Source organism: Orycteropus afer, unplaced genomic scaffold (genome assembly GCF_000298275.1).
Source record: "Orycteropus afer afer isolate SDZICR_OR568_19922 unplaced genomic scaffold, OryAfe1.0 scaffold00014, whole genome shotgun sequence".
In the NCBI taxonomy this organism is placed as follows: domain Eukaryota; kingdom Metazoa; phylum Chordata; class Mammalia; order Tubulidentata; family Orycteropodidae; genus Orycteropus; species Orycteropus afer.
In genome coordinates, this window is record NW_006921601.1 from 22,320,889 (window position 1) to 22,337,467 (window position 16,579).

The 16,579-nt window shown below is 36.1% G+C and overlaps 1 protein-coding gene across 1 annotated transcript in view; it reads left to right on the top strand.

Annotated features, from left to right (window-relative positions):
• SLC17A6 (solute carrier family 17 member 6) overlaps nt 1-16,116 on the top strand; it is a 58,834-nt gene extending 42,718 nt beyond the window's left edge. The window contains exons 7-12 of the mRNA XM_007955956.2: nt 4,552-4,694; nt 8,299-8,448; nt 13,557-13,689; nt 14,131-14,241; nt 14,943-15,070; nt 15,781-16,116. Of these exons, the coding sequence (XP_007954147.1) occupies nt 4,552-4,694; nt 8,299-8,448; nt 13,557-13,689; nt 14,131-14,241; nt 14,943-15,070; nt 15,781-16,116 (1,001 nt within the window). The remainder of the gene's footprint in view (nt 1-4,551; nt 4,695-8,298; nt 8,449-13,556; nt 13,690-14,130; nt 14,242-14,942; nt 15,071-15,780) is intronic.
• The last annotated feature ends 463 nt before the right edge of the window (nt 16,117-16,579 follow it).

The window sequence follows — 16,579 nt, forward strand, 5'->3', positions numbered from 1 at the left end:
GGGGAGGCCTTCAGGGAGATGGATTGATACAGTGGCTGCGATGATGGGCTCGAGTATAGCAGGGATTGTGGGGCTGGCGCGGGATCAGGCAGTGTTTCATTCTGCTGTGCATGGGGTCGCTATGAGTCGGAAACAACTCGACGGCACTTAACAACAACAACAAATATTGCTGCTGGAAACTTTGTGATGCATGACATAAATAATGGTTGGCTATGAAGAAAAATAATTAAATTATCTCTTGATTATAAGCTGATTAGAAAGGAAGAGATAGGTAACACCCGACTCTCCTGCATACAGCTTTCTTGGTCATTTTCCTGACCCTGTTTCCTTAAGATTGAACGGGGCTACGAAGAAGGAAGGTGGGGAAGTGTTGATGCACAATTGCCTTTTGTCGTGAAATGTCAGCAACCAGCTGATGCAGAAGAACATCTCAGTTCTTGTGTCCCTAGAATTAAAGGAGATTAATCTCCCAAACGGAAATGAAAAGACACCCTAAATCCAAACACTATTCCCAATCACTTTTTACATAGAAGGTGAGAGCTTACAACCTCAAAGTTTCTCTATGATTTTTTTCTCAAAGAGGCTTTTTTTTTTTTTGCAATAATAAGGAAATGAGAAATGTAAGGGAGCTGAATTCCAACTGATATTGTCACTGATTAATACTGTCTTTGGACACAGGCATGAGAATCTGAAAAATTAATGAAGTCGTGTGGCGGAACAGTATGTGGCTGCTTCCAAATTTGTCCTGATTCATTCTTATTTTAAAAGGTTCTTATTGAAGTAAAATCTTATCTATGCAGAATATTATTAAATATTATTTCCTGTATGGGTTCTTAACTTGATTCAAAAGTCAAGAGTGGGTTTTAGATCCATGAAATACCCAAGTCATACTTTTATTTGTACATATATTTGTCTGTTTTTTTCCAGAGAAATATTTTCATCATATTTTTCATCCATAGCCTTCCTAAGACTTTCAAAAGAGTTTCAAAGTATAAAAGCACTTTTTTAGAACTAGATGGTACCTGGCTACCACTGTCAACCACTCAGAGTGGGATCTATACAGGAGATCCTAGATAGAGTGGGAGAACAATGTGGAATAAAACTAAAAATCATTTGAAAGAAAAAAAAAGGACTGGGTTTGCTAGTCTGATAGAGCCTAGTGGGACCACTGAGACTATGGCTGCTAGCTGCTCTCAAGGTCTGGAACTAAACCCACTCTTGTGGCTTCTAGCCAAACAAAAGACAGGCATATGTGGTGAACATTTAAACTAGGTAGATACCCTCCTTGGAGAGAACAATCATGGGAGAATAGAAGGGCTGTGTATGAACAGGGACATAGCTCAGGGGTCAGAAGTGCATGGGAGGGAAGGATACAGGGAGGAAGTAACTATGGGGAAGAAGTAGGCAGGGAGCTGTTGCATTTGGTAAATTGTAGTCAATGTAATGAGACGAATGTGTATGTGAACTGCTGTATGGAAAGTGAATTTGCTCTGTAAACTTTCACCCAAATCACAATAAAAAAAAAAGTTTTTAAAAAAGCACTCATTTATAGGGTATATGAGTCGGGGCCGACTCAACGGCAAACAACAACAACAACAACATAGTACAAATTGGAATTGCCATTTATTAAATGTTCTGCTTTGTGGCTTAACTCATTACTTAGTTGATGATGTGATATAACTTTAAAGTAAGAGTACTAATTTCTTCAAGGCACTAAAGAAAACCCAGAACATTATTTCAAGTTATATCCCATGTAATATTTATCATTGAATGGTTCAAAATTAAAGTATTAATATCAGAACATTTGATTGGAACTTTGAGCCACACATTCAAGATTCTACAATCATGTTATAAAAATTTATAAATCTTATGTAGTAGGCTAAGGAGCTCTGGTGGCCTAGTGGGTAGGGCATTTGGTTGCAAACCAGAAGGCCAGTGGTTCAAACCCACCAGCTGCTCCACAAGAGAAAGATGAGGCAATCTACTTTTTTAAACATTTACAGTCTTGGAAACCCAGTAGGGGTCACTATGAGTCAGAATCAACTTGATGGCAATAGGTATTTTCTTTTTGGAAAGTTGGCAATCTACTTCCGTCATGATACTGCCTTGGAAACCCAAGGAAGGGTTGCTATGAGTTGGGGCTGACTCGACAGCACATAACAACAACAACATCAACATATGGGTTAAGTTTTTTAAAAAATAATATATACGGCACATAGCAACAACAACAACAACAACTATATATATATAAACAGTTAACAAAATGCCTGGCACAAATGCATTCAGTACATGGTAATGATTATTGTCACTAAATTATAGGAGCTCTCATTTATTAAATGCTTGTATTGTGCCAAGACAATGCTGGTTGCTCTCCACATTATCTCCTTTCACTTTTCTTTACTACAATCCTATAAAAAGGGAATTGTTATCCTGTTTATAGTGGAAGTTTTAAAAGATTCAGTTTCTGGTTTGATCATATAGCCAACAAATGACACAGTCAAGATTTGAATCTGAGGGAGTCAGCTTTCATAACCACTACACTATATGAGATTTTCACACTCTAGCTGACTTCAAATAGTGTTTGCTGCCATCTTTAGTAATTAATAGGAGAATAACACATTAGAAGTTATGATATTAAGGCATACTCAGTAAAGACTGAATAGGCAGAAAAAAATATTAATAAAGATCAAAGGCATTTAGATTGTTTCCCAAGGGAACAAAAGAAGAGTATAAGAGAACAATGAAATTGTCAGTTGCTGGGAAATTAGAATAAATCTTTTGAAATTATTTCTATTATTAGTGCTTATGGATTTATATGGGCACTCTGGTAGCGTAGTGCCTAAGGCACTTGACTGCTAACCAGAAGGCTGGTGGTTCAAACCCACCAGCCACTCCTTGGAAGGAAGGTTGGGCAATCTACTTCCATAGTGATGCCATCTCAGAAACCCAAGGAGGGGTCACTATGAGTTGGTTCTGACTCGATGGCATATAACAACAATAACATGGATTTATATCACAGAATAAAGACATATTTTAATTGTGAAATGTTAAAGGATGAAAAAGACTTGCAAACAGTTTATTGTATTTGAATTTATAACTCTTCTGTCTGAAGAATGATTCACAGGTAACAGTATGTGCTAAAAATAATATGTTAAATAAAGTGTTAAATGTTATTATATTAATTACAGAGGCTCATTTCTCAAGTAAGAGCCATTCAGGCTTAAAGAATATGCTGGATGTTCACTGGGCCTACAGGCTTGGGACCATAGTCTTGGGAGACAGCATGTTCAATTGGCACAACATAACACATAAAAATCTTATTCTACAACCTACTTTGGTGAGTAGTTATGGAGGCCTTAAAAGCTTTCGAGTGGCTGTCTAAGATGCAACTATTGGTCTCCTCTTGTCTGGAGCAAAGAAGAGTGAAGAAAATCAAAGTCCTCTGGAAACAGTTAATCCAAAGATAAGATGGACCATGAGGACCTCAGCCTTTACAACCTCAAGACCAGAAAAACTAGACAGTGTCTGGCTACCAATGCCAACCGCTTGGGATGGGATCAAAATTGGAGATCCTGGATAGAGTGGGAGGGAAAATGTGGAACAAAATTCAAAAACACAAAAGTGATCACATTACTGGTCGGATAGAGACTGGTGGAACCCCCGAGACTATGGCCCCAGGTTATCCTTTGGGCCTAGAAATAGACTCATTTCAATGGATTGGTTCTTAGCCCAACAGTAGAATGACCTACATGCAGAACACCTACCCCCAGGCAATGTACCCACCTACCCTAGCAAGATGCATCCATTAGATCAACCAGTCATGAGACACCATGGGGGTAGCATTTACGTAGAGGGAAAGATGGACAGACAGGAAGGCATTGATAAGAAGGGCACAGGAAGGGGGTAGTCACAGGGAGGAGAGGGGAGGGGAGTTTCTTTTATGGTTGGAGATAGTAATCAGGGACCATGAAATCCAATGTGCATGAACTGCTGAATGTAAAACAAATTTGCTTTGTAAATTTGCACCCAAAGCACAGTTGAAAAAAAAAAAAAAAGGAATATGCTGCATTTTATTTACTAGATCTGCAAGTATTAACAGAAGAAGGCAAGAAGCTCCCCCCCCTCCAGAAATACAGATCACTTTCATATTTAAGCAGACAAATAAAAAAGTCCTCTTTGAAGACTAGCCTTGTGTCTTGTTCATCGTATTTCTCACACTTAGCAGAGTTCCTGCAACTGTTAAAATTTATTGGATGTATGCATGTGTTCCCAACACCACATCCATTTAATAATTATTTATTGTTTCTTCTGTGCCAGACATGGTTTAATAGAGACAGAGAGATGAACCTAGAGTCAGTCTTAGAAAATTTGAAGTCTAGTAGTAAAAGATAAGGAGAAATGGCTGAAGTCAGTTGGAAAAGCTCAAATCCTCCATTCCATAGAATGTGTTTATAATAAGAATATTGTAGCTTTATTCTAGCAAAGTAATATTAAATAGAAGTATTTGTGATGGCTTTCTTTGACTTCTTCCTTTTGCACTCTTATTTGCAGGAAGTTTTGGAATGGTCTGGTACATGTTTTGGCTTTTGGTGTCTTACGAGAGTCCTGCAAAGCATCCTACCATTACAGATGAAGAACGTAGGTACATAGAAGAAAGCATTGGAGAGAGTGCAAATCTTTTAGGTGCAATGGAAGTAAGAACTTTATTATGGTGTATATTTCTATTCTTATTGCCCCTGCCACGCCCTTTCACCAACCAAACTATTTTATAAGTCTGTATTTAACAAACTAATTTTATATCAATCATGATTGTTTAATATCCATTTATAGTCCCTGAGTTATTTAGGAATATTTAGAACTTCCTCCATCTGTAATTTTTTTCTTTTATCTTTTCTTAAGCATCTTTCAATCTCCCCTAGATTATAGCTAAGATTGCAAGCATAAACCAGTTTTTTAAAAAATGTTCAATGTAATTTAAGCAAATTCAACCAATATTTGTTAAGTTTACATTATAGGAAATTCCAAACAACCTAGCACGGAGAAGGCTATTTTTTTAAAAAATTGAATATTTTAAATATGGGTTATATATATATATATATATATATATATATATATATACACATACTTATATGTGATTTTTGAAATATTCAATCAATAATTGTCTAGTAATAGAAAGCTGGCACAAAAATATTTTTCCCATAACTTAACTGTTTTCTTGATAAGATGTCATCATTGTTCATCATTTTCATTTTATCACGAAGGTCAACTATTGCAAAGATAATGTGAAGCCACTTTCTGATTATGACTTGGTTTCTTGGATAAGATCTGCCAACTGAGAGAAAATGCAGTGTTATTTCAGTAATGGAAACACTTTAGTCCATGTGACATGAATGTATCTTAATTATTAATTAATGAATAGTTATCTAATATTGTTAAAAAAAAAAAAAAAGAAAAACCTTTTTTTCACCATTTGTTGAAAGTGGTGTAGTTAGTCAATTCTGACTCACAGACACCCTTCCTTGGGTTTCGGAGGTGGCATTTCTATGGAAGTAGATCGCCCAATCTTCCTTCCAAGGAGTGGCTGGGGGGTTAGAACCACCAGTCTTCTGGTTAGCAGTCAAATGCTTTAGGCACTACACTTGCTACTGGGGTAGATATGCAGATTCTTAGCATGGAGTCTGATAGGAATGAACTGGTTGGAAGCCCTGATTAATTCCCATGTATATCACCTATTCCTGCATATAGCTTTTCCAAACCTAATATTCCACAGCAGAGTCAACAAAATGCTCCTAGGCTAGCTAGTGTTCTTACTTCTAGTTCAGGCTTTCAATCCCAATTGTTAAAAAAACAAATCAAAAACAAAAACAAAAAAAAAACTCCATTAAATAAAAGACTTCCTTTCAGTGCTCCTTGGAAATATATTACATGCATGCTGCATGCTTTCCCCCTCTTCCTCCCTAGCATTTCTCTAGCTTCTAACAATAACACCTTCAATGCTGACTTTGTGCATGGTCCCAGCTTCGTTTTGCACAACTATCATGTTTCTTGCCCAAATGGGACACATCACTTTCAAAGAAAAAAAAAAAAAAGGAAAACTGATGGAGCACAGTTCGGCTCGAATGCATGGGAGGTCGCTATGAGTAGGAATTGATTCCAGGACTACTGGTTCTGTTAAATGTTTTGTCTTTCAAAGCTGTTTGTTTTGAGTCTAGATTCAATTAAGAATCACACAGTGAAGTTCACTTTAACATCCCTTAAATGTCTTTTTTTCTTTAAAATTTAAATATACATAGAAGAGAATGCACAAATCATAAGGAAACAGCTTGCTGATTTTTTATAAACTAAACACACCTGTGAAAACCAACACCCAGTTCAATATATACAATGTTATCACTGTATCATATGCCCCTCTCTGGCCCCTAATAATTTTCCAGGTACAAAATGAGATACTTTTATATTTGAGGAAGTACTTTACCACCTGAGGATTAAAGGCATTTTAGTGAAGATGATTCTGGCATGAAAAAAGAAATATCTTAGCAAGTTAAGTTATTACCTTCTAATATTCTGAATTTGTTTCCTATAAAACTATAATATTATATTGCAGACTTACCTATATTTAGCCATTTTTGTTATCTTTGACATAAGTGTATTCATCTGGCACCATTTGCCGAGAGAATCTTGAAATTTTTGAGAAATAGCACTTTTTGAATCCATCTATGAGGCTGTCACTGTGAATTATTATTCTAACCCACAGGGCTCATTTACATACCGTTAGAACAGGTTTTTTGTTTTGTTTGTTCTCTTTTGAATTATATGTATTTGTGATGATGATAATGTAACTTCTAATTATACTGCTTTCAAAGTGATCTTTAAAAAACTTTATTATGGTCACAAGCAATGCTTGCAATTTTGAGAACTTACCTCCAGGAATAATTACTAAATCTGTGTCAAAAATACTTTGCCTACTCTCTACTAATTTGGACAGGCCAAGTATCCTAAACTGGCATTAAACGTAGTTATTTTAGTCTATTGGTTCTTCCTCAAATGGTATTTTCTTCAAAATAAATCAATTGAGAAAGTGTTCTGAAATATAAGAGACATTTTTGACATATTAGACTTGGGAGAATACTTTATATTTGGGAATATACAGGATCTTTAAGCACACACACACACACATACACACACACCCCTACCTTAGCCCTCAAGTTGAATCTGACTCAGAGCAACCTCCACTGGGTTTCTAAGGCAGTAAATCTTTATGGAGGAAAATTGTGCAAGTAGGTTGCCCCATTTTCCTTCTGGGTAGCAGCTGGTAGGTTTGAACTGCCAACCTTCTGGTCAGCAGTCAAATGCTTAGGCACTCTGCCACCAGAGTTCCATTTAAGTACATTAGGTCTAATTTTTATAATAGGTGTCATAAGCAAGGCAAAAGCAAAATTCAAGTTATTGAACTTGAATTTAGCCTGAATTTTGTAAATATCAAATATTTATGGATATCACAAATAACTAGTTTGCTAGGCTGAAGGTGTGTAAACACTCCTTGCCGTTGAGGTGGATCTGACTCATAGCGATCCCTCCTTGGGTTTCCAAGGCAGTATCACTATGGAAGTATACTGCTCAGTCTTCCTTCTGAGGAGTGGCTAGTGGATTTGAACTGCCAATCTTCTGGTTAGCAGTCAGATGCCTTAGGCATTCTAGACCCCAACTATATACACCTGTGAGTTTACAGAGCCTTGCATTCCGTTGTCAAACTTGATATCCATTGGCTATCAAGATAATTTATAGATGGGTAGTGGAATCATTGACTTTAGGTAGATTCTGGAGTGTTTATTTTTCTTAATTTTATCCACCAACTATATTAAATTCTCAGAAAGTTTTGAGTAAAATCTTTTGGATACTAATGAGATCACTGATTTTACAGTGAGTTTTAACTAAAGCATGATCACTCCCATAAATATAAAAAACAAAACAACACTTCCCTTCCACATACCCCCCCAAAAAAACCTTAAATATTAAAGGTCTATGATTTTGGAATTACTTTTCTGTAAACATGTAACCTTATGTATTCCTAAACTGGAACAGTTTAATCTGAACAAGAGGCTGATAATTTACATTTTTCTCTTTTATTGATGTAGCGAAGCCTACCTGGACTGTTGCCATTAATGGTTTCCTACCTCTTACCCACATCCTCCTCATGCCCCATCACACTCACCCAGAGGATGCAAAGTACCCTATCATTCCCATGTAAGTCTGAAAATTTTTCAAATGATCAGAATGACTCTCTTTTTGGGATTTCAGAAATTCAAGACTCCATGGAGGAAATTTTTTACATCTATGCCAGTCTATGCAATAATTGTGGCAAACTTCTGCAGAAGCTGGACTTTTTATTTACTGCTTATTAGTCAGCCAGCATATTTTGAGGAAGTCTTTGGATTTGAAATCAGCAAGGTATGTAAAAAAAATAAAATAAAATACTGTTAATTAAATAGTGGAAGACTTTCACATGTGTTGAGTATTAAGTTTCTTTGCCAAGATTTTATCTTTTGAATTTTATGAGTTAGTCATTCATTCTTCTGTTTATTCATTCAACAAATAGCTGCTGGAGACATGCGGGGCAGGGAATCCAGACAACACAGAATGAGTCCCTACCCATGTGGAACTTAATTCCCCATTTGGCAGCAGTATAGCCTTCTTCCTGCAAATAAACATGTTGTTGTTGTTGTTATGTACTGTCGAGTCGGCCCGACTCATAGCGACCCCTCCTTGGGTTTCCGAGCAGTATCACTACGGAAGTAGGATTGCCCAACCTTCCTTCTGAGGAGTGGCTGGTGGGTTTGAACTGCCAGCCGTCTGGTTAAGCATAGCTGCCTTTAAGTCTCAGGTCAGTAACAGCATAACAGTGAAAGAAAAAGTATTCTGCTCTAACAAAATTATATTTATATTATTACTAATCTGACTCTTCCTCTTCAATACACTAAGAAATTGGTCTTTATGAAAGATAGGAAGATAGCAAAAAGTACCCAGAAAAAGTCTTGCATTTTTATTCACCCATTGTATTCATTGAACTAGTGTTTGTTGAATACAATATACTAAGCTTTGTGTTACATTCAGAACTAAAATATGGTTTCTATCCTCAAAGACTTCAAAGCTTGCTAGGATAGACAAAAAAGTAAGTTACTAATTACAATACAGCACCTTAAATGCCACCAACATTTATATGTGGTTATAGAAATGTATTAATTTTAAGATACTTAAAGATGAAATGAAAATAAAATAAAAATTCTGCTTTATACTTACATACCAAAAAAAAAGAAAGAAAGAAAGAAGGAAAAGCCCAAACTCACTGCTATCAAGTCGTTATTTGACTCAGTGACTGCTCCTTGGGTTTCCAAGGCGGTATTTCTATAGAAGTAGATTTGCCAATCTTCCTTCTGAGGAGTGGCTGGTGGGTTTGAACCTCCAGCCTTCTGGTTAGTCAAATGCCTTAGGTACTACACCACCAGAGCTCCCTTGTACTTACACACTCAAAAAACTCACTGCTATCAAGTTGGATTCGACTCATAATGACACTTCCTTCGGTTTCTGAGGCAGTATCACTACGGAAATAGATTGACCAAACGTCCTTCCGAGGAGTGGCTGGTGGGTTTGAATCACTAGCCTTCTGGTTAGTAGTCAAATGCCTTAGGCACTACGCCACCAGAGCTCCCTGTACTTACAAAGAAGCTTGAAATTTATAAGTTGCTTTCATATCCATGAATAACCTTATTTGGTTGACCAGCTGGATAGCTATCATCAGTTTCACTTAGCTGATGATAAAACAGAAACTGGGGAAGGTATTTAAACTACCCAAGACCACGCTAATAAATGACAAAATCAAATTTAGGCTCAAGCCCTTTGAAAGCTTTTTAAATTTCTTTTACTCTACCATTCAACCTTAGTTAAACCATATATTCATTCAAGCATGTAGAAAGTATCTGTTGAATGCCATCTATGTGCCAGGCCTTTTGCTAAGTCCTAAATACACTTATCTGTAATGGCAATGGTTCTGCCGTTTCATTTCATTACATAAGTCCAGCTGGGCTCACTATTCATATTATGTCTCTACTTGAAAGGCTATCCAAGGCCTGGGACTATAGAAAATCTGAGTATAGGAATAGCTATTCTAAGAGCTCTTTTGTAATCCCTGTTTCTAAGGAAACTGTTTCCTCCATCCCTGAGAAGAATGGCTGCATCAGGCAAGGCTCTTCTCTCTGGAGCTGATCAAACATTGCAGGGTCCCCTTTGGGAGCTCTGAGACATGTTACACTTCTCAACAAAGGCTGCTGGAGGTGTGAGTCCGTTTTCATAATCTAGGACGAATATGACACCGAGAGGCTATTAATAAAGTCCGGTATCATGGGGGGAGTGAAGAAGCCAACCGATGTTAGTGAAACTGTGGTCATTCTGGCCCTGTGGTTCCAGTTAATTGAAAATGCTTGCGTAAATGCAATGACATTTTGTGAAAGTTGACTGTAATAACCAGATGGGTTGATTTGGTTCCTATTATATTTTTAAATAAAATCTTGGATAAATGCTATACATGCAGATTTATTTGAAAATTTTAAATAAAATGTTTTAAAAAATGTTTCTCACTTGAAAAATATTTAAAGGAAGTGATGAGGAAAGAAAGAGAGCATGGGCTTTGAAGCAAAGCTGATGTGGCTATGAATCCAAGCTCCACAGCAAACTATCAGTACATAAACTTGAATGGTTTCTGATTAATTTTCAACCTTAATTTAGTAAAATAATGGCATTAACACCTTCTCTCAGAACTTTAGCAAAATTTAAGTGAGATAAAATATTTAATGTGTCTAGTTCTTCTCTACTTTTTTTAAATTGGGTATCCTACAGACAAAACCACAAGTGCTATGGCTTAATGTTCAGTCCAGGCATATTGGCTCAGTTAAGGAAAAACTGTAGATGTATCTTAACTCATGCTTACATGTAAAATTTTTCAGCTCCTTGAGAATGGCATATCAGTAGGCAACCCATGCTAGAATTAACCACTAACAGGTTTGAGACATCAGAATATAGGAAGCAGCCAAATGAGAAGAGACGTTCATTCACTTTCAGACTCATGGTTATAGGAAATGTACTGTTGAGAGGCTGCTCTTTGCTCTAGGATACCAGCCAGTTTCTGAACAGGATATAGATTAGATGGGGAAAGAGGAAATCCAGACTGTGACCCAGAGAAGCAAAGAGGTGATTGAAGTAAAGTTTAATGACCTGAGGTATTTACGAAGAGTCAGTCAGTTGCAGATTGAAAACATTTAGCCTACTCTTGCAAAGCCTTAATGAGCAAACTGCTGTGCAGTTCTCATGAATGATATTAGAAGAAGGGTTTGAGCATTCTGAACATGTAGCAAGTGGTTACTCAACATAAGTCGCCAAAAGCTATGAAGATACTTGAATAATTTCCATGAAGTTCTAAACTGTGACTCTGTTGAGGTCACACACAGACTGTCTACATATTGCCTAAAGAACAAGGAGATTCATGATCATCAAATGTCAAGTCATTTGGCTAAAATCTACCAAAACGTATGTCTGTTCAACCCGGAGTGTTTGCTTCTTGCATTTCCCATAGAGTTTTGCTTACAGGTTTTGCTGAGTAAATCAATGAAGTAATTAAATATTTCTTTTGAGTAGAAAGTAAACAGCAGAGGATGTTCAATTTAAGAACTTTAGAGAAATCTTAAATTCTGCAGGTCAAATATGTGCCCTTGGGAAACCTGTGTCACTCTCAAGCTTTTATTCTCCTTCTAATGAATATTATAAATACCACACCCAATTCTATGCAAATCCCAGCATTATGCCTTTAAGGATGAGTCGGGGCCGACTCGACGGCACATAACAACAACAACAACAACAAAAGTTTCTTTCCACACATTTATTACTTTGAAAGTGTCTACTGCAGTTAAGGACAAAGAACCATTTTACTTTTGCAAGATGATATTCACAAAAGCAGTGATATTTGGCTTAATGTCAGTTCAGCTCATACCTTTATTTAGCTCACATTTACCGAGTGATTTATTTGCCAGGCTTTGAACAAAATTGAGCATATTCATATATGTTATCTGGATTTATTTGATTTTTGTTTTCAAACAGCAGTAGCGACACACACAGTGGCTAAGAGCTGTTTCTGGAATCAGACAGAATTGACTCAAAACTTGGCTCTGACAATAAGTTAACGTTCCTGCCTCAGATTCTTTGTCAAGACAATGGGAATATAATAGTAGTAACTTCCATCTTGGAGTGAAGAAAGAACTAAATTGCTCTAAGCTACTTCAGGGTCATTCACTCTGAATTAATCACCACACCGATCCAAGTCCCTGATCACTATACTGTTTACTACTGTAAAATAAAATGGAATATTTATTTCAAACCTTCAATTATCTAATTGGAAAGACATATTTATACACAAATGATATCTAGTAGTTACCATATAATACGACAGACAGCGTTCTTCAAAGTCAACTTAGTAAGAAACTTCCTACATGTTTACATTAAAAATTTGTCAAGTCTATGTATGTAGTACTACACATTTAAAATGCATTTTATTCCTACTGTCTTCTTAGTTACTAGAACATGTCTTTCACATAATTAACAGTAAAAAACTGTTGTTGAACTGATGCTGGTTGGTTAGGTTTGAGATTGGGCTATTTAGCCTAAAATTAACATGGAAACCATACACCACTATATGGCAATGTGCCCAGGTCTTGTTATTTGACATTGATGATGGCTAAATGGAGGAATTGATCTGATTTTCCTGGGTTCAAAATTTATAGAAACTAAAACCATGGTAGCATAGTGCTTAAGGCACTTTACTGCTAACCAGAAGGCTGTCGGTTCAAACCCACTAGCCACTCTTTGGAAGGTTGGGCAATCTACTTCCATAGTGATACTGCCTCAGAAATCCAAGGAGGGGTCACTGTGAGTCGATGCTGATTCGATGGCACATAACAACAACAAAACCATGGTATAAAACTCATAAGAAATGTGTGTGTGTGTGTGTATACACATATATGTATATATATGATGAAATTAAAGTTTTTAATTTTAATTTTAAAATACAGTCTCTTCAGTTTGTTGACTGTATTTCTCCTCCTCTCTCTTCCCCATTCTCTCCAGTTCTCCCTGTTACTCTCTCTTCCTCACTCTCTCCAATGAGGAATTTTTGCAAACATATTTAAGAATATAAAATGAACACATAAATGTGAATCACTCTGTGATGACACTAATGATAGTTGATTCATAAGGTCAACATTTACTGACTCAAAATACAGTGAAAAATAAATATTCCCTTCTCCTAGAAGATATAAAGGGGTCAAAGAAAATTTACTCAGCTCTTTACATTTATTTTGGTGTAGTTATTACTTGTTATAGTAATGAATTAGTAGTCCTGTGGAGATATTATTTTTTTCCATTAAGAGTTTATATTAGATTCAGAAAATCAAGAAAATTAAGTCACTCAAATTATTTATGGTCATGTATATTCCTACTTTCTTTGCTTTCATCAGGTTGGAATGTTGTCGGCTGTCCCACACTTGGTAATGACAATTATTGTGCCTATTGGAGGACAAATTGCAGATTTTCTAAGAAGCAAGCAAATTCTTTCAACTACTACGGTGAGAAAGATCATGAATTGTGGTGGTAAGTAAATAAATGTCATTAAGGGCATGTTTTCACTCCACTAACCTCTTATCTGCACGAGTGAATAACATTTTATGCAAGTTAATTATATACTTGCCATTAAATTTGTGCCTTGATTGTTCCTTTAAAATCATTTTTCCATCTCACTTCAAATTCTTTATAACGCCATAGTAGTGCATTATTTGTGTTTATTGCAACTAACTAGACCCTTGCCACCACTGAAACATTAGATTGCTTTTGATGTTTTAGTAATACAATGAAGGCTAATCATCTTAATTAGTAATCATTTCAGTGTATAAATTATTACTATTTTTATTATTTAACACAGAGTCCATGAAGTGGAATTGCTAGGTCGATAAGTATGAACGTTTTTAGCACTTTTGGATCATTTGTAAAATTTACATGAATTTCTCAATTGTTTCCATATGTTTCCCTTGGAAGGTTTTGGCATGGAAGCAACACTGCTTCTGGTTGTTGGCTATTCTCATACTAGAGGGGTAGCTATCTCGTTCTTGGTACTTGCAGTGGGATTCAGTGGATTTGCTATATCTGGTAAGATACGTATTTTTTTTCTTTTGGACTTGCAACATTTTAGTTTTTGGCTTATAATAGCAAATATATATTTTGTTTTCCTCTTTGGTATTTTATTGTGACTGTTTGAAATGTTTTCTCAATATATTTTTACAAGAAAAGAAAAATAAAAAATGTTTTAGATTTGATACTACTCACTTTCCCTTTCTATCCCCCTTCCCCTTTTTTTGGTTAAAGTAGACTGAAAACATTTTCTCTTCTCTGTGGAGAATTATTTAATCCATATTACCTGTAAATACTGGATGAGAAATCACACCTCATTCTATTCTCATCATATCCCTGAACTAAATCCTAGAAAGTAAACGGAAGTAGATTGCTCCCTCTTCCTTCTGAGGATACTTCTACTACCACCTACTTCCGTAGTGATACTGCCTCAGAAACTCAAGGAGGGGTCGCTATGAGTTGAAATTGACTCAATGGCAGTGAGTATAGTCTGTGTGTGTACCATGTGCTTAGTAATTACTTTCTATGATTTAGTTCAGGGATATGATGAGAATAGAATGAGGTATGATTTCTCATCCAGTATTTACAAGTAATATGGGATTGCTAGGTACTCAATAACTTCTAAGGAGCTGTGGTGAGTACAGCAAAGAATATTTTATAGGCACTTACTTCTAAAAGGGTTGGGATTCTTTAAGTGAAAGCTTATGTGTGTATTTCAGGTTTCAATGTTAACCACCTAGATATTGCTCCAAGATATGCTAGTATTTTAATGGGCATTTCAAATGGTGTTGGCACATTATCAGGAATGGTTTGCCCTATCATCGTTGGTGCAATGACAAAGAATAAGGTAAGAGTGAAGAAAATCGATGTTCAGTTGTAGGGATTCTCTAGCATGCTTGGGAAAAGAGTTAATATGTCCTCTTTGGCATTCTTTTTCTGCATCAGTTACCTCACCTCTGGGTAGGAAATATAATCGAGGCGTGGAAGAAAATATTTCCCTAGGAACTCTAACGGTGCTCACTTCTCCAACCTCTTAGCACCTTTTAACATTTCTGTTATTTCTGCTGTGGCAAATACCCTTTTTGCTTTCAGCATATTATTAGAAAGGACAAGCAGAAGTCTTCTGAGCTTGATTTGTAAACCTCAGTACAGACTCCTCTGCAGTTATCTATGGAAAGATTATTATGGCTTATTTGTCCTCATATAGAGAGTTTCAAAATTAGAGTTTACAAGAAGGAAATAAACAAGACTGGGAGAAAAATATGTTTAAATCAATGGAAGTTAAAAGAGAGATCATGATCCAAAATATATATAGCAGACCATAGATATATTTGCAGTTTCATTTGAGACCTTTAAAATCTTATAAATTTTAAATCATGAAAATCATAGTATTTTAGAAAGTTTCTTTTTATTAACATATTTGTTTTATATAATCAGAACATAGGTTTCCCTTTCAGGTAGCGTTTTATGAAAAGCTCAGTAGTAGAGCAACAGTGAATATGTTAAGCTTTCATCATGGGAGTTTATTTTCATAGTGCCATCTTTTTGTCACCACAGTCTCGTGAAGAGTGGCAGTATGTCTTCCTGATTGCTGCTCTGGTCCACTATGGAGGAGTTATATTTTATGCAATATTTGCCTCAGGAGAGAAGCAACCCTGGGCAGACCCAGAGGAAACAAGTGAAGAAAAGTGTGGATTTATCCATGAAGATGAACTGGATGAAGAAACAGGGGACATTACTCAAAATTATATAAATTATGGTACCACTAAGTCCTATGGTGCCACGACACAAGCCAATGGAGGTTGGCCTAATGGATGGGAAAAGAAAGAGGAATTTGTACAAGAAGAAGTACAAGACTCATACACCTATAAGGATTCAGATGACTATTCATAACAAAGCTAATTAATGGATTTGTTTTTAGTGTTTGTGATTAAATTAATTGTGGTTGCACACAAATTAAAAAAAAATGTGGTGTAAACATGTAAACATATCAACCTGGCAAGTCTTGCTGTAAAAATGAAATCAAAGCAATCCCATGAAGTTACCATCAAGTGCAATCTGTAGATGTTGTGAAATTTCATCATTTCCATTCAGGTCATCCATTCTTGCATTTGTGATCTAATGGTTGACTGATCAAAATGTACAAGCAAGTAGTTGCTCATTGGGTTCTTACGAGCTAAACCTCATCACCATTTAATAAAGCACAACTAAAGCAGATGGCACATTCCATATTACAAAGGATAGGAAGCTAAAGCCAATTGATCATAAAAAAAAATGCACTTATATATTTGTTACACTGTATTGCAAGATATCACACAAAAGTCATGTTTAACAAAAAGTGAATTGTCATGTTTGC